At 33.9% G+C, this 17,988-nt stretch overlaps 2 protein-coding genes across 6 annotated transcripts; one reads left to right on the forward strand and one right to left on the reverse strand.

The window, feature by feature from the left end:
- Positions 1–1,375: 1,375 nt before the first annotated feature.
- Positions 1,376–6,661, forward strand: LOC7460721 (probable WRKY transcription factor 57). 5 transcript variants are annotated; one of them, XM_024606155.2, is made up of 4 exons: positions 1,376–2,058; positions 3,303–3,449; positions 4,146–4,520; positions 6,256–6,661. In XM_024606155.2, the coding sequence occupies exons 1-3, from the start codon at positions 1,685–1,687 to the stop codon at positions 4,504–4,506; spliced, it is 882 nt and encodes a 293-aa protein (XP_024461923.1). In that variant the 5' UTR covers positions 1,376–1,684; the 3' UTR covers positions 4,507–4,520; positions 6,256–6,661. The 5 variants fall into 5 exon arrangements, with proteins under 5 accessions (XP_024461923.1, XP_002311329.2, XP_024461924.1 ...); XM_002311293.4 differs by having other exon boundaries at positions 6,280–6,661; XM_024606156.2 differs by lacking the exon at positions 6,256–6,661 and adding an exon at positions 5,110–5,156.
- Positions 6,662–9,435: 2,774 nt separating this feature from the next.
- On the reverse strand, positions 9,436–13,713 carry LOC7460722 (uncharacterized). The gene is made up of 9 exons (XM_002312243.4): positions 13,507–13,713; positions 13,089–13,306; positions 12,605–12,719; positions 11,907–11,996; positions 11,502–11,675; positions 11,266–11,385; positions 10,372–10,482; positions 9,830–9,911; positions 9,436–9,551 (listed from the first exon to the last, which is right to left on the reverse strand). The coding sequence occupies exons 1-9, from the start codon at positions 13,660–13,662 to the stop codon at positions 9,490–9,492; spliced, it is 1,128 nt and encodes a 375-aa protein (XP_002312279.1). The 5' UTR covers positions 13,663–13,713; the 3' UTR covers positions 9,436–9,489.
- Positions 13,714–17,988: the final 4,275 nt, after the last annotated feature.

Here is a 17,988-nt window from a genome sequence, read left to right on the forward strand (position 1 = left end):
TTAGACATTGAAGATTGATGGCTGTAAGTTTCTAAGAGCATTTGACAAAACTAACGCTAGCTCCGGCTGCTATCCGATTCAATTATCAGGAGGTTGATTAATTGACGTCTGACAACAAAGTTTGCTTGCCTGAGTTTTTCCTTCCTGGACGCCTATGTTCCCTGTATATATCCATGACACAATTAGCAGAGAATTTCATGATCAAATTATGCTACGTATCACGAACTGCAGGAAAGCACGCACATAACGGTGGGGGTCAAGTATATATATGTCATGGAAATTAATCTCACTCCTAGTGTGTATATTCCTGAATAAGTGATTTGTGAAATTTAGTATTTGTGGCTTGTCCCTCCCTTCCTAACTAGAATAAAATCCTGTGGTTCTTATGAAACTAGCTAGCTGGTCCAGTCCAGAAACATTATCTTTGATATTTTTTTTGCCCAATCTTCAAAGTGGATTCGGTCAAATACGCATTGTTTTCTACTTCCCTTCCTTCTCAAGGTTTTAGATTCCTCTTAACTAAACCACAAAAGACAATGCGATTCCTATAAACCGAAGACTTTGATTCAAACAAGTTATCGCGGCGCAATAATTTCATCTTTTAGAACCCACGCGGTTACTAAAATATTTTTTTTAATTAAGACTATATTAATATGATTCTTTTTATATTTTTTTATATACTTAGTACTAAAACATCAAAATATGTTAAAAAATATTAAATTAATATTTTTTTAATAAAAAGCAATTTAAAAGGCCAGTTGAACTACCAAAATAAACGCACCCTAATAAGGCATACAAATTAAGAAAATGGTGTCAGCCTCTTACTCCATCCTGCGACATCCATCTTCAAGGGAAACCCTCCTTCTTTCCCTCTCACAATCAAATTTTAGACAAATTAATTATATGGGAAATTAAGAGAAACAGACGAAACAACAAGTGAATTAAAAAATATAAAAAAGGTAGCCAGCGAAGTAGTGGCAAGGAGTTTCATCTCATGCGCAAATGTGTTATGGGGGTCGGGGAAAATCGTATAGATGTTGTTAGAGCTTCATGCCTCATGGAAGGAGCAGACAAGGAGAGATTGGCCGAAGAACCAGTGTCGCAGAGAGTTGAAGGTAAAAACTGGGTGCTACCCTCTAGTCAGAAAGTAAATCCTCTACTGATACCACCACCACTACAACAATGGAGCAGTACTATTTATTCATGCGCGTAAGGGACCCACCCGCATCCCCTTCCCTTATTATCAGCCTCCCGTATTATTATTATTATTATTATTATTATTATTTTGCAGTCGACGCATCCCTAATTTTTCCATCTTTTATCTTATCTCTTCCTCTCACCCTCTCTCCTCCTTTTTCTCTCTTTCAATGTTTTTCGGTGATAAAAAAACCAAAAGAGTTAATATTTTTACAGGACAAAAAGTTTTCTTTCCTCGAACCCTTTGAAAGAAAGTTAAAAAACAACGCGTCTTTCCCAACACAACGAACTTCCTTCATATCACTTCTCCCAAAAACCCTAACTCTCTCTCTCTAGAAACCACATGCGCTCACTCTCCTTTTTCACTCCTATCTTTTCAGTTTTTCCCCACTCTCTACTTTTTCTCTCCTTTATTATCACTCGAATTCACTCTCTTGTTCTCCCCCAAAACTCAACTGTTTTCCGATAGATCTCTGCAAATTATTTGATGGACGATACAGAAAATCCTGATCCAGGGACCGAGTTCACCAGCGAGTCAAGCTGGACACTCGGGCCTGACTCGGATAGAGCCAATTGTTTCTTCTCTAACCACAGAGAGAACTCCATACTCAGCGAATTCGGCTGGAATCTTCAATCGGATGAACCAGCCCGGTTTATGGACCTGGATCCGGTCGAAGCAGAAGAGAGGTCCGATTTGGCAGGAAACATAGAGATTCAGCGATTGCAAGGGGCAAGTCCGGCCGGGTCTGGTGGTGGTGGCGCTGACGTTTCAACTTCAAATTACCCGTCAGTATCATCGAGCTCCAGCGAGGATCAGCCCGATAAGTCTACGGGCTCCGGCGGGAAACCGCCTGAGATACCGTGAGTTCACTTGTTTGGATATTCAAATATCCATGAAACAATATGGTTAATGTTTTAAATAACTTGAAATTCAAGGAAAGAAATTATAGAGTAGACAGATTTTGCAGTTGGAATAACGAGGGATAAAATCAGAAACAGAATCGAATTTCCCCCCCTTTTGCAAAGCCTTTTCAGCTTTCAAGATAGAGAGAGTGCAATTTGCGCGTCCGTACGATCTAGAAACTTTCAAAAAAAAAATTTAAAAAGGGGTCGGGTGGGGGGTTTGGTTCATGCAAGTTGTTGGGTGGGGGGGGGGGGGGAGGCAGTTTCGTAATTGGAGTGAAGTGCGGGGCTAGATGAGGTAATTAAACGGAATAAAGCTTAAGTGAGAAGCATAATTAACAGAAACCACGTCCACCGCCGTTATTGCGGCGGGCATGGCGTGCTCTCTATCTTTTTTAAACAGTGCACAATGAACATGCATTGAAGAATCATTTTTTTGAGTACTAGTAATTAATATATAGGGATTATCTTTCTTATTAAAGAGATAGAGAATATAGAGAAAATTTGTTTTTGTCGATTTGCTTGGGCATTGCTTTTCGTTTCAAATACGGTAAAGAGATATTCTCTTCTTCTTATTATAAAAAATTCGTGGTGCTGCTGCTGCTGCTTGTTTTATGTTCTATATTCACCCCCCCTATGATAGTCGAGGTGCACATTGTAATCATTTTGAATGCGATGCGTGTCTGCCAAGAATATGCGTTGTTATTTTCATGTTTCTTCTATCTCGCTTTTTGTTCATACACTAATGTGTAGTTTATGAATTAGATTTTCTTCATAAACTAGCTTTACTTCTCTTGTTAATTTTTGTAACAATCTTTTCTTCACTGTCAATCATTTCATGGTGCCCCTCACAGTATGTATATAATGCCAATGAGGTAGCTTACAAGTAATTTCCTCTTCAGTACGTACGTACTTCCCTTCTGAATATTTGAAAGATAACATTTTTTCATTTAGGACAAATTAATCCTACTAGAATGTGTACTTAGACTGGATAGATCTTGATGTGGTTCACATCAGGCTGTTGATTTCCAGAGAGAAATATACATTAATACACGTGAAAAAATACAATCTAAAAACTATGATTAATCTATTTGCAATCAAGTTATTAATTGGAAAATACATCTACGTACCTTTTCTTTCTTTCTTCTTAATTTTCAAATTTTTTTATTTATTTTGATAATCGTAGTTGAAATACTTTGTAGGAGTACTAAGGTTAAAAAGAAGGGGCAGAAACGAATCCGGCAGCCACGCTTTGCTTTTATGACTAAAAGTGAAGTTGATCATCTTGAAGACGGATACCGATGGCGGAAATATGGACAGAAGGCAGTTAAAAATAGCCCATTTCCCAGGTCTGTAATAACTACACCTCTCTTCTTAATTACTGTCCTAAGAGTATACGTGCTATCTTTGTGGAGCGCAAAGGTAGAAAAATTAAATCAACTTTAGTTTCTAAACTATAATTTTTTTTATTTGAGTACAGTGAATTAATTTATATATATAAAAAACAAACAGGCCCCTCCATCCATGTTTTCATCTCCCCATCGTTTTTTCATTATCAAATCACTTGTTTTCTCGATACTATCGTGTTCTACACAGTTATCTATAATTAAAATTAACGTAAAAGCTTGTTTTTTATATAAAAAATTAAAAGTATTTAAATCAAAAAAATTAAAATCAAGGACGAATTCAGTTTTTGACTGAAACTCACAACATTTTTTAGTTATTTACCCTTTTTTTGATCTTGCAGTGCATAATTTTCTCTTAATTAAGTAATTAATTATGAATGCCTATATAGATCCTTTACTTCTCCCTTGTTATAACTGACTCAAAATTACGTCTTAGGGTGCTTTTTGAAACAAGTTGCATAAAATCTATATGTGTGGTGTCCGAGTTAGGGATATGTTTTCTCGCAATATTCTCATTTTTATCTTTTATCTTTTTTCACATTTCTGATGCATACTTGACGTACGTTCTCTGTAAAATCAATTCCAAAGTAAAAGCTTAATTCCTTACTTTTCTCCATCTCGCCCGCAAATATTCTTCAGGAGCTACTATCGCTGTACAAATAGCAAATGCACTGTGAAGAAAAGGGTTGAACGCTCGTCTGAAGATCCCGCCATTGTGATTACCACATATGAAGGCCAACACTGTCATCATACAGTTGGTTTTCCTCGAGGAGGAATCATCAGTCATGAAGCTACATTTGCTAGTCACATGACTCCTCCAACGTCGCAATTTTATTATCCCGGGATGCAGTTACCCCGAGAAAATCCTCCAAGTACTGTGGTACAGTCGCAACCGTTGCCAGTTGGAGCAAGAGAGTGCAACACGGTGCCCACGCGAACTCCCCAACTTCCAACAGATGAAGGACTGCTTGGGGACATCGTACCTCCTGGAATGCGTTGATCAAATTGAGAAAGGTACTCATTACTTGCCTTGAATTGATAAATGTAACACATTTCAACTTACAAATATTGCGTGAATATCTATGCTACTTTTCCATTCTTGGCATGTACAAGTACGCGTCCATTAATGGCATAGTTATGAAATCAACTTTAGTAGTTTTAGTACTCTTAACTTTAGTAATATCCCATCTTTAAGATATCTATTTGCACATATCTCAATTAAAACCTCTCGATCCAAGGCCAGCTTATGAAGCCCTCAAATTACTCAAGCTTCCCTTCCTTTAGCATCCACCGACAAATGGCCAGCAAAAATCCTCCTTAAAACATGCTTGAGTGTGTAGGATTGTTCAGGGAAGTGGTATTGTTAATATGAACCAACTCTCACCATCTGGGCCGTTTGTTACATACTTAGTTTACATGCTTGAGCTGGAGACCATCACTCTACCCACTCAAGTTTAAGGATATTTAGTTATGTAATTAAATAAATGTCAAGATCCAATGTATTTATTCAGACATTTTCGTGTCGAAATATTATGTGATGTCTCGAATTATTTATCGAATATTCTGTTTTCACGAGTCATTTATTGTACACTGTTTCCTGCAGGGGGATCGACAAATTATATTTCATGAAATAGGGTTGTTTTTATTACCACTCCACAAGTAGTCATTCCATTCCATATTTTGTTGAAATGGCAATCGTAATCTTATTCTCTTTGTTTCTTTAAAAACAAAAATTTATACTGTCAAACGTAAAAATGGATCCTCACTAAATTTAATAGCATAATATATACCGGGGGAAAAAAAGAGGCAAAAATAAGAATATTTTATTAGCAGAATATCAAAATATTTATAGATTCATTCCATCCAAAGAAAACCAACTACAATCCGACTTCTTATTAGATTTTTGCATCATGATCCTTTTCTGATTACAAGAAAATTATTGAGGATGGATTCTGATATGCGGGAAAGTGTCCACGCGACCTAGACTACGAGAGCTCCGTACGTAAACCAATTATTTTTTACATGGCTGAACTCTGAACTGTTAGTGGATAGCTGTTGTTAGTGAAGCTTAGAACTCTGAACATCTTAGAACTCGCTAGACATAGCTTCAAACTTTATCCGCTCCTATCGCTTGAGATTATAATGGAAATGTGTTTCAGTATAATGCGTTTGCAATTGTTTCGCAAAGTTTTCTTTGGCTGGAAAAGCAACAGAACGAGGTGTTCTCAATTTCTTATATAGTACTTGGCATATGGTAACTGCCTTATCGTTTTAATGCTCTCCTGTGATGGTCTCAAAAGATATTTCGGAAGCAATTTGAAGAAAGGGATGCACGACCACCAAAATCTCCTAATTAATATTTCCAATAACATCTGAGTTTTAAAAACTTTAATTTCTACAATATTGCACGCATATTCTATTGTTTCTTTTATTCGCACAACACTTCCTAACATACTTCCACGGGTTTTTGAATAATTGAACTTCAAGAATTAACTTGAATGCTCAAATTCGAAGTTCATTCGTGGTTGAATCTACTTTTTTACTTCTCGGAGACGGAAAAGTCGGCAAGGGTAATATTGACATTAGCAAACAACTACTTCAAACTAACTTACTGTACTTTTCTGATTTAATTCTTTCTTCTTATTTGATAAAAAAAATAGGACTAGTTTCAGTTTTTGGACAATTGCATATATATATATTCGTAGAGTGCAGCATCTTTTTGAATCGTGTTAAATTAGCTGATCTATAGTTTAAACCTTCCCGACATGTTCAGGGAGTTGTCCATATAGTGCAGAGATCTTGTGTGCCCCAATGTTCCTCGAGGCGGGCGGCGAATCTGATTTTTTAACCCGTAACGTGTCCTTCAGTTTTCTGAGACTCTTCCATATATACTCACCGGCAGTATCTGACATTGATATGTATATGTGCGCGCGCTTCTGCATCAGGTATTTGTTGCTCATGGTAAGAGAAGATGGTATTTATGTCATATCCACTTTTTGATTATTTGTGCATGTAGATTTCCAAGTTAATATATATACTGTACAGCGAGTTCGTGTTACTTGCTTTGCAGGTACAGTATGTGTTCTGTAATGTAATGTAATATAATTTTTAAAGATGATTTTTAATTGAAACTATATAGAAATAATTTCTTTTTATTTTTTACATTAACAAATCAAAATTATTAAAATTCATATTAAAAAATATTAATTTAATATTTTAAAAAATACATCAAAATAATCTAAAAAATAATTTTAACCATGAAAACCAACTCCATACCTGGATAGCATTCAATATAAGGTCAAGATAATATAGTTTATTGCACCGTTGCAATGCTTGAACATCTATTTAAATATTTTGTGTTTATAGCTGTTGTTTAACCTTTTTTTATGTAAATTTTTAATTTATTTTTTTAATTTAAATTTATTTTTTTATATTTTTTTATCATTTTAATGGGTTGATATCAAAAAAAATAAAAAATAAAAAAAATTAATTTAATATATTTCTAAAAAAACAATTTAAAAAAAAAACTCAACGTACTCCAAAACACCTGAATTCATTTCTAAGTTCTAAATAAATTTTTTTTTTTCCATTCATTATTCAACAGCTTGTGATCTTCGATCTGTGATGCTTTTCTGATGTTCTGTGCGGTCAATTTATTCATGGTACGTACACGACTGTCAATTTCACACGTGAATAATTAATGAATATAGGCCTCAGAAGTAGGGGGGGCCTGCAAACCAGGTCAGTCCATAATTTCGTAGGCTGATCAGTAGGAGCGTGGATTTCGATGTTGCTTCAGAGTCTGCCGACAGTGTTTTTTACTTCTCCTTTTTCTCAGAGCGCTTTCTCACCACCAATCTCTAACCCCTTCGCGATGGATACGTTGCCTCTTCGGACGCATGATCCATGATTGCCGGGAAACTGTGTCCTTGTGATGAACCGAAAGGGTCCGGCTACCTGGTAAAGCGACCGACCTCTCCCCTGTTGGCCACCTTTCAAGGCGGATCTAACACCGACGTTGGGTTAACGTTTTTCATTGTGCACTGTTAAGTTGCGATGATGTGGCAGTCTTCTCTCTCTTTTTTAAACGTTGGACTCATATTGACAACGACTGCCTTTAATTTCACGACAAGTTCGCTATTTTGAATTCTTTTTTTTTTCTTCCTTTAATTTTCCTTATTTTTTATAAAATCTCATCATCCAAAAAAAACTTGGTTCTTTATGATAAAAACATATTTTGTTTCATTTATGATAAAAAAATAATATAAATTAAGTTGATGGCTTTAAACAAAACATGAGAGTTTGGGGTGAAAGGATATTGGTTTAAGCACAATAGCTAACTCGTATAATAATTAAATATTGATGCTTCTTTTTAGCTATTTTCTTTTATTTGATTGGGTGTGGATATGCATGCAGTGGGGTGGTAATATCTCTTTGTTTCTTTTGGAGCACCATTGTATTTTGTAAGACTATTAATTATTATTGGTTATTCATTTGATTAATCATTGATTATTCGATTTTTCAGAAAGTCTAAATAATGTACCAAATAAATTTTATAATTACATATTGACAAGAACATTAATAGCTAGTTGCCTAGTAATTTTATAATTTTATAGAAATTAATTTTATAATATTATAATTACATATTGACAAGAATATTAATAATTTTATAATTTTTCAGAGTAGTTTGCCCTTGATTAGTGAGAGATTGACATGTTATAGTTGGCTAGTATAGAAATGAGTGAAATAGTTTCTCGAATTCAAAGTGCTGGCTAGTAATGATGCATAGGTGAAATTAGTGAGAGATTTGTCATAATTGATATTAATTTAATTAAAAGTTTGATATTCTAAGAATACCCAGTAATTGGTACAGCATCCATTAAAAAATAAAGTCACATGGATAAATTAAACAATCACATTAAATTAATTTGATACAGTACAAGTGATTTAAAAAACGAAAAAAAAAAAAAACAAGATGATGATCATAGTTTTAGTGTGATTTTATGCGCTCATATATGAGTGTTGAGTCATTAAACAATGCAAAGTTAAAAAGTTTTTCGTATCCCAACATTATGTTACTTTCCCACTTATAATCACTTGGTAACTCCTGGATTGCAACTTTTCTAAGATAAATGCAAATGAGTCTCTCCAATCTGATCACAGCAGTCGGTGTGGTGTTTTCAAAAAAGGAAGAGCATATGAGACACCAGCCCCTTGCTCGCGAGACTTCCGAAAGGTTTTCTGTAAGAACGGTGGTGGTAGCTGGGTGGTTAGGTCGAACTTGTTATGCATCAAATCGACAAGACGTGATAGAAAGCGAGCTCCCCCATTAAACCATTTTCTCCTTTTCTTTTCTTTTTTCTTCTTTTCTCGGACTTTTGTGTTTTAACTTTCTTAGGCAGATAATTTTTTCTGTCTATTTGTGTTTGATATGTAACATTTACAAATATAAATTGAAGCTGTCATAAGAACCAGTCAACCTGAATAGTTGAAGCCCGTGTCCAAGATAAAGGAGTGGCAGTGCTGGAGCCTGGTCACCTCAAATCAGGCCCATTTGTACCTCATAACTCCGTTGTCTGTACAAGAACAGCCCGCCGTACTTTGATTGTGGACCAACTTACTCATAAAGAACGATGCTTTATGGTTTTTTATTCTCTCTCTCTCTCTCTCTTTAAAAATATAAAAAAATATTTTTTATAATTTTAACATGCTAATATTAAAAATAAATTAATTTATTTATTTATTTTTAAATAAAAAACGTTTTTGAAAAATATTTTTAAAAAATAAACGAACAATTCTTTCTAATTTTTTCTTGTGTTATAGCACCTGTAATCAAGGCGCAAAGATTTTTAATGATATCTGCCAGCATTGGATGATCAAGTTCATGCATGCAAAATGGGGACTTGAAAAGAAAAGGGAGCACAAAGACTTAAGTAAAGCTTAATTGAGTTGAACTGAACAATACGTTCATAAACATTACATGCTAAGTTGTTACTATACAATCTCTGAAGGAATTAATAAGAACATCCTCCTTCAGGTTATGACCTGCAACGCAAATTGAAAAGGTAAGAAACAAATAAGAGAATAGTTTCCCAGCTAGTACTATATGGTTTTTTTTTATACCATTCTTTAATTGTTTCAACCAATCAATATTAAAAGTAACCCCTTTCGCTTTAGAAGAGAATTCTTCTGTTCAGTTAATTTGAGTGCCTATTTTCAAAATAAATAAATAAAGAGACGACAGTCTTAGAGCCGTTATTTATAGTTTATGCATGGGGGGTAAGAAAACTACAAGAGAAAGTATTGTATTGTTTAAGAATTACCTATAAAAACTATTTTGTTAATTTGATTTTCATCGCTTCTCCACTTGCGAGCTGGAACAATGTCATATAACTCCCGCACAGCCTGCCACGTGTGAAAAGATTTGCATATTTAAGGATACCAAAAAATAATTTTTTGTAAAGAAAAGGCTCCAGTGCAAGAAAAATATAGCATAGGTCAGTACGAGAGCAGGCTTTGAATTACAGCTCAGACCCTCAATCATTGACACATTCCAAAATTTTGACCTCAATTACTATTGAATTCCTATTGCTGTACTACCCCCTGCTATCATTACTGTTGCAAGCCGTATTCCTAAATTATTCAACCCTTTCTGATAGAGGCCGCAAAGGGCACCTAAAAAGTTCCATTATCGAAACAAATCATCATGAAACTGCCAGGTATTATGATAGAAATGGGCATTGGTGAACATATAGTCAGAGGCTCAGAGCCAGAATACACAAACCACAACCTCCAAGAACCCAATCTGCAGCAGAAGATGAGTTAACTTGATAACCAATTCTTGGCATTTAATTTCCAAAATTACCTGCAAAGTATGTAGTTCATCAGAGTTTCTAACATATAAAACCCCTTTGCAGCGGTATACATCCATGCCATCTTTCTTGTCCCACAGAATCTCCTCAAGCCACAGGCGAACCTTTGGCAGTTGGAATGTCAGGAATCATCGAACAGATATGTATGTGACAACAAAAAGGCGATCAGAGAAGGAAAGGAATAATTCTTTATAGAGAAAAATAAAGTACAGAAATAAGCCTAACTGCACAAGAAAGTCAAATAAAAAAAAGGGATGTCAATATCTGAATTATCTGATCAGATTATGTTCGATCAAACCTCCTACAGGTGTCCCTGAAACCCTTATTTCCTGTACTGTCAGCTTTCACAAATGCAGCCAAGCAAGCACAAACCAGGATAACTCTAAATTCAAAATTCAATTTCTCTGCCATGTTCATCGTATTTTCTAAATTTTAATATGTCATACTACAATATTTTGCAACAATGATAGTGAAAAACCGAAGCTATTGGCCTTCAGAAACAGTTACAGATACATCCCAAAAAACCAAGCATGCACCCATGCAAAATGGGGACTTGAAAAGAAAAGGGAACACAAAGACTTGAGTCAATGAAAGAGCAACATCAAAACTCAAAAGCTATGTAGATATCCTATCATTCGTACACTATATAAAGGGCCATAATTTTACCTAAGAGAAACAACAAAACAGAATTGCAATTTCCTTCATGTTTATGGATATGATAGCAATTGCTAGTGCAGCTGAACTAGAGTAAAAATCAGAGCAAGAAAATGCTAGTCCAGGGGTGTATGCTTGTGACAAATGGCATGGTTTCAGCAATATTGGACCTAAGAGTAGCACATCACAACAAATTTGTACAGCTTGTTGATGATCCACTTCAAATAAACTACCTTATCAAGATCAACCTTCTGCGACTCACAGATACATAAAGTTCGCAAGCTGGAATCATGAAGATCACTGGTAGATAAAGACTTGCTTTCCTCTAATAACACTTCCAAATGACCAAAGTGCTAAGATCAAAACACAGAAGTATTAAAAAAATATCCATTCAAATAAAAATCAATATGAAAATGAAAATAGCATGCTGATAAGAAAAAAAAAATAAGCAAAGCTTTATATGACTTACTTTGGAATCATATGCCCGGCAGTTTAATATCTTAGATAAGTCTACTTGACACCGAACAGAATGAATGATATTAGCAAGGGAGTTGATCTTATGTATTTCATTTTCTAGTTCCTTCAAAGCCTCTCCAGAACCTCCCAAAGAAACCAAATCAACCTTGTTAAGAATGATAACATCCTACAAGAAAAAACCTGACTTATGAGTTATTGGAACCTTATGTATCAATATAACCAATAAAGTCAAATTGGAAGAGAAGCGAGCAAATAATTTATCCAATTACAAATTGCAGGTGCATGCATGTAGTAAAACAATCATACAGAAGTATGCACATATGTATATGAACCTGCACATGGCACATATCAGGCTGCCAAATCACTATAGAAGAAAGAAGAATAAAATGAGAATTACCGCAAATGCTATTTGAAGAGATGCTTCGGGAAACGAAGATGAATTCTGAAGCTCATTGAGCTGATAATGAAGGTTTTTGGCATCCACAACCTGCACAAGCAGCAATTTGTTGAGAGAGTTGGAGATAGAGAGAAGGAGAAACAGTGGTAAGCTGTAATAAAAGATAACTAGAAAGAAAAAAATAATAATTAGGAGTACTTAGAATATATTATACTTGGATGTACACAGAATGACATTAAGATGGGCATCAATGCCTCACACTAATACGGTGCCTGGAAGGCATGCAGAACCACATCCCTGTCTTTGGTTTGCAGAAAAATGAGGGAAAGGACAAAAAACAAACTTAAAAAGAACTTGGATCATGAAGTAAGCTTCCAATTTAAACTCTTTATGCATGAACTTGAAAAATTATTTATTTTCCTCAATATCCATAGAAGGAAAGGGAAGGAACTTTATTTTCCATTCTCAAACATTTCTTTCCTTCATTTTATTTCTTAGGCTGTGCACTATTTTATGTTGTTATTTATTGTTTAGCATCTTCATCTAATTTTGATTTTTAGCAGCTGATTAATGGCATAAATCCAACAAACAATTTGATAACAGCTTGAATAGTTGAAAGGCCTGGATATTAACAACCTAAGCTCTAAATCAGACAGACAAGTGACAGAAATAATTGAATTGTCAAAAACAAAACTTACAGTTATTATAGAATCAAGCTTGACAGCTGATTCCAACTGATCATCCAGCCAAAGAACAGAAGCAAGTGGAGCAGGATTTGCTAGCCCTGTGGTCTCAAGCAATATATGATCGAGTCTGCAAAAAAAAGAATGGTCGTTTACAGATTATTAAGTTGTGTCATAACTTATAAGCCTAAAGTAGTGATCAAGGGAATTTTGTTGACAAACTCTTATTTCCACGAACACTATGTTAGGATGGAAAGGGAAGAGAAGGACACGTATCTTTCAACCTTGTTGGAAGAACTTGGAAAGGAAAAGGAGTGGGTGATTGGAGAATTTGCATAACTCCAAATCCCAAAACCCCAAATTAGGGTTTTAGGGAGGGAAAGGAACTATATTTATAATTTAACAACCAGGGAAAGGATTGGATTGGTAATTTCATAAAATAGTGACAAATGCAGATAAATCAAGTGCATTTTTTAAAGAAACAAGAAAGTAGCAGCACCTTTCCTTCATCTGAACAAGTTGCTCTAGTGCTTGAACTAAACTATGCTTAACAGTGCAGCATACACAGCCATTAGCAAGTTCAACCCACTCTTCAACAAGAGCACCATCTTCTCCTTCATTTATCATTGCCCTCTCAACTCCAATTTCTTCACCAAACTCATTCAAAATGACAGCGATCCTCTTTCCATGTTGAGTATTCAAGATATGATTAACAAGCTACAGCGTAACCCGTTAATGTCAATAAAATTTGTAGCTCTAAATATTTGACAAAACAGCATTTGATTACTAACACTCATTTTCTTCTTAAAGAAGATGCGAATCAATAGATAGATAGAAATATAAATCCCAGATAAGCGAAGCATCTTATCAATCAATGTTAACTAAATTAATTTATCAAGATGGTGAGGGGATTTTACAGTGGATTTGCCAGAGCCCAGATAGCCCGTGATGACCGTGACTCCAACAGGAACGTCTTCGCCTTGAGGTTGTTTTGAATGAGAGGAGGAGGGTTTTACTGGTACGGTTTCTTCAAGTTCAACTGCTAGAGGCGCATCGTCTTCTTCCTTCTCCATTTTCAAAATATTCAATCACCTCACTTTTCCTTTCTACTCCCTTTTCTTTATTAGGAATAAAGATGTGCGTCCGTTGCATTAAGAGAGCCCAGATCCCAAAGCCCGCTCAAAGGGGATGCACTAGCATCCTTGGGACAGGTACCCAAAGCTACCACGCCCAGCCCATATAAAAAGGGTTCGCATAAAAAAAACAGCACTCTAAAGAAACCTTTTTCATTTTATATAATAACTAGTTCATTTGCGTGTTCCCGTGGGCCGAATCATATTTTAAAAAATATAAAAAAATATTATTAATAATGTATATATTTTTTTCTATAAATTCATGCAAAATGATAAATATTTAAGAGTTAACTAGATATAAATTATTTTATTTAATAGGTTTAAAGAAAATTTAAATGATTTTCTTTATTTTCAAAAATTAATATTGAACGATAAAATTAAAAATAAAATCCAAAAGATAAACGAGAGCGTCGAGCCATGTAAACTTTTCAAACCGGTACTTCAGGCCATTAGATCAAAACTACCATGCAAGGAAAAGTAGTGAAATTCAATTCCCAGCAAATATAATATCGAATAATGAATTATTATTGCTATTATTATAACAATTACTATTTTCATTGTTAATATTATTGTTGTTGTTGTTACTACTACTATTATTATTACTAATATTGTCACTATCATTATAATTATCACCATCACTACTATTATTAATAAGTAATATCATAATAACCATCTAGGTGGTGGCCCAGTGGTAAGAGCTTGGGATCAAGAGGTTTGCTCCCTTTGTGGTCTCAGGTTCGAGTCATGTGGTTGCTCATATGATGGCCACTAGAGGTTTACATGGTCGTTAACTTCAGGGCCCGTGGAATTAGTCGAGGTGCGCGCAAGCTGACCCGAACACTCATGTTAAACTAAAAAAATAAGTAATGTCATAATTATTATTAATATTGTTATTGTGATCACTACCACTACCACTATCATTATTATTATTGTTATTACAACCACTATTATTATTATTGTTTATATTATTGTTATAATTATTATCACCGCCACTATAACTAATATTATCATTATTTTATTTTTATCACCATCATCAGCTTTATTATTACTGTTATAATCATAATAATTATTATTATGTTATAAAATCAAACACTGTATATAAATGTTTGGGTACTTTTCATACCTGTTTATTATTATGTTCATTTGTTATTATCAAGTTTATTTGAATCTTCATCTTCTCATGATCTTTGAACTTAGAGATATTTATGTACATCTGCCTATATATAAATATCAGTATTTTTTAGAGAATATAATCCACACATATAATTACAAATTCACAAGAAATAAAAATGTTTTCTTCATCTTCTAATCTCCATTGTTTTTATATATTTTATATATTTTTTATTAATTATATTATTTTATTATTATATGCTTCTTCAAATATAGTTTTATAATATATTATTATTAACAATAATAATTCATTTGTTATTACTCTTATAATTATTACCGCCACCGTAACTAATTCATTTGCAATATATTTGCAGTATACGATATTATTGAAAAAGATAGCAGATTAGGACTCCTCCGTCACAAATGACGCAGATTATTTCTATCTTTCCTTCTTCTTCTTTTTTAAAAAATATATAACTCAGATAAACAAATAACGTGGCATCGCTTCGAAGTTTAAGAAACTTTTGTCTTGCAGGTTAAAATAAAAAATCCGAAGATGCATGTTAATTTTATCGACAGAGAAAACTATCGATTCACTCGGGGACCTGGGTAAGGGCGAAAAGTTGACAGTATACACTGCGAGCTGATACCAGAAATCTGTGACGAACATTGGAAAAGACAACTCACAAGTGGTTCGAAGAAAAAAGTCCCAACCATTTGAATTTCACCGGGTTTCTATGGCTTTCAATGGGTTTTTATTGGATGTTTTGCGTATCCACTAATCAATATGAATCACCGACATGGATGGATTATCCAGTGGCGGTGCCACTAAATTGCCGATGCCGGCCCGGTTCCATAACACTGGTCAAACACTCGAATTATTATAGCTCCATAAATATGTGAAGGGTGGTGCTTCTTCGAAAAGGTAAAATAACATTTTGAACAGTATAAATATAATTTTTTTAATTATATATACTCTAATGAAAAAACATTATTTAAAAAACTAATTATATTAAAGTGGAAAAAATAAATGTTTTATTTTTCTTCAATGAGTTTTTTTTAATTATTTAAAAAACTAATTATATTTATTGGTTTTAGCTTTTTTAAAAGACATGTAGGAATAATATTTTCAAAAGATAAAAGATATTTTAACATTTTATTTAGCATTTCATATTTAACGCATGTAAAATAAATATGGAGGAGCCAAAATAATATTTTTGGTTTTTCATTTAGCACTACGTACGTACGGTACTTGTACTTGTATTTATTACTAGATGTTATCTGCTCAAGCAATCATGCAATTTTGGTTGCCGGTAACCAAAAACGGCAGTTTTCTAATTAAGGATCGTTTTAAATAGTGGGTTAAGAACATTGTGACGAGATTGATTATCTTTCATTGTCACTAATCATAGCAGAAAAAGTCGAGTAATTAATAATCTCAAAAATACAACGAAGAGCATGCTGTTTCCAAACAGTCGATCCCAAGACATCTCTTCCATTAGACAGCAAGGAGTTCATGTGCCACTACAAAAAGGGATCAATTACCTGCCGACACTATTTTTCCTGTGCTTTGTTTGGGAACGGAGGTAATGGGAACAAGTTGGTAGGAATTTTTTAAAATATATATTATATTTATTATTTATTGGATCAAACATTTAGATATTTATAAATTATTCATCAATTTTCAAGTATCCATTATTTATTATTATTTATTACTCAATAAATAAATAAATAGTTAATATATATATATATATATATATATATTAAATGATAAATATTATACATATGCATCTGTTTTATATATTAAAAATTATATATATCATAATGTATTAAAAGAATCTAAATATTTTATAAATATATCTATATAATATAAATATATATTTTAAATTAGGTTTGAGTAGCTTTTAGGTCGGGTCTGAGAATATTAATACCCTAATTATTAATCATTGAATAAAATAACTGTAAAAAATATCCAAGGTTAAATCGGGATAGAATTAAATTGGAATCTCTCCTCAGTTTTATCAGCAAGTCAAACTACAGCTAAACCGGTGCCATCAAAAAAGGCAAAGTCAACTAAAACTAATAGAATGCGAAGAAAGGCATATTTAGTTCACACCAATTATATAAAAAATAAATAAAAACGCCGGACATACCAAACTCCGATTTCCCACTAAAATGCACAAGGAAGTCATGATGTATCTGAAACGATCACAGGAATCGCCGGAATAAAATGAAGTTTTGAACTAAACTCCTTTGAAATAGGAGGGCAACAGGCATGTTCGTAGGTACGATCATCTAGTAGATCAACTGCCTTGTTATTTTTATGTGTGGAATAAAAATCATTCTTTCGGCAGCATCGGGAGCTGTTGTCTTATGATTAAAATGTTCGATCTCCAATCTATAAGTTAATCCCCTCGAGGAAAAAATAATCAATATAATCTCTGTTTTAAACAGCGAAAAAATATAAAAAACATTACTTTTCTTTCCTCGGAAAAGAAAAACTGGAGTAATATTGTCTTCTTAAAAAGAACAGTAAATGTAATAATATGTATAGAAATTGCTTATTAATTCATGGACGCATTAATTTAACCTGCTCCTTTGAGATTTTAACAGAAGTTTTGTAAGTTTTAAGTTGATAAAGTATCTCAGAATGCCAAGAATATAAAACCAGATATATCCATAATAGCCCGCTCATGACGATCTTTAATTAAAAAACGAAAAAAAAAAGAAATTAATAGGGAAAATTTCAATTTTGCAAAACGAAGAAAAAGAATGTCCCTTGGCATATACTCGGCGCATGTTCTCTACAATTCAGCGTGGAGTGTGGACCTAACGCGGTTAGTGTCCAGGTCCAACCATAGAGAAAACTCAAATCTTTAACGCCATGAACTGGAAGAGCGAGAGCCCAGGAGTGACTCAAGTGAGAACACAGAGAAAAGAGAAGACGACCCACTGGCCATCAACTGAGCATGACTAATAATGAGTGGATCATTGCTCCCTCCCCTGTGTCTTGTAATTAATGGGTGGGGTAGCTAAAGGGAAAATCACGAGAATTCAAATTCCCTGGAAATCAACGTGGGAATATCATGTAATCCAACAGTACCACAGCGTAATCATAAAAAAGAAGAAGGAAATGTAGAAAAAACATTAAAGGAG

The sequence above is a fragment of the Populus trichocarpa genome, chromosome 8, assembly GCF_000002775.5.
Source record: "Populus trichocarpa isolate Nisqually-1 chromosome 8, P.trichocarpa_v4.1, whole genome shotgun sequence".
Taxonomy (NCBI): Eukaryota; Viridiplantae; Streptophyta; class Magnoliopsida; order Malpighiales; family Salicaceae; genus Populus; species Populus trichocarpa.

Excerpts from the sequence above, each read along its gene's own strand:
- LOC7460721 (XM_024606155.2), top strand. The coding sequence starts at position 1,685 with ATGGACGATACAGAAAATCCTGATCCAGGGACCGAGTTCACCAGCGAG. Across the intron at positions 2,059-3,302 it reads GGGAAACCGCCTGAGATACC|GAGTACTAAGGTTAAAAAGA; the intron begins GTGAGTTCACTT and ends AATACTTTGTAG. Across the intron at positions 3,450-4,145 it reads AAAAATAGCCCATTTCCCAG|GAGCTACTATCGCTGTACAA; the intron begins GTCTGTAATAAC and ends AATATTCTTCAG.
- LOC7460722 (XM_002312243.4), bottom strand. The coding sequence starts at position 13,662 with ATGGAGAAGGAAGAAGACGATGCGCCTCTAGCAGTTGAACTTGAAGAA. Across the intron at positions 11,997-12,604 it reads AGCTTGATTCTATAATAACT|GTTGTGGATGCCAAAAACCT; the intron begins GTAAGTTTTGTT and ends CTGCTTGTGCAG. Across the intron at positions 11,386-11,501 it reads GCCGGGCATATGATTCCAAA|CACTTTGGTCATTTGGAAGT; the intron begins GTAAGTCATATA and ends TTTTGATCTTAG.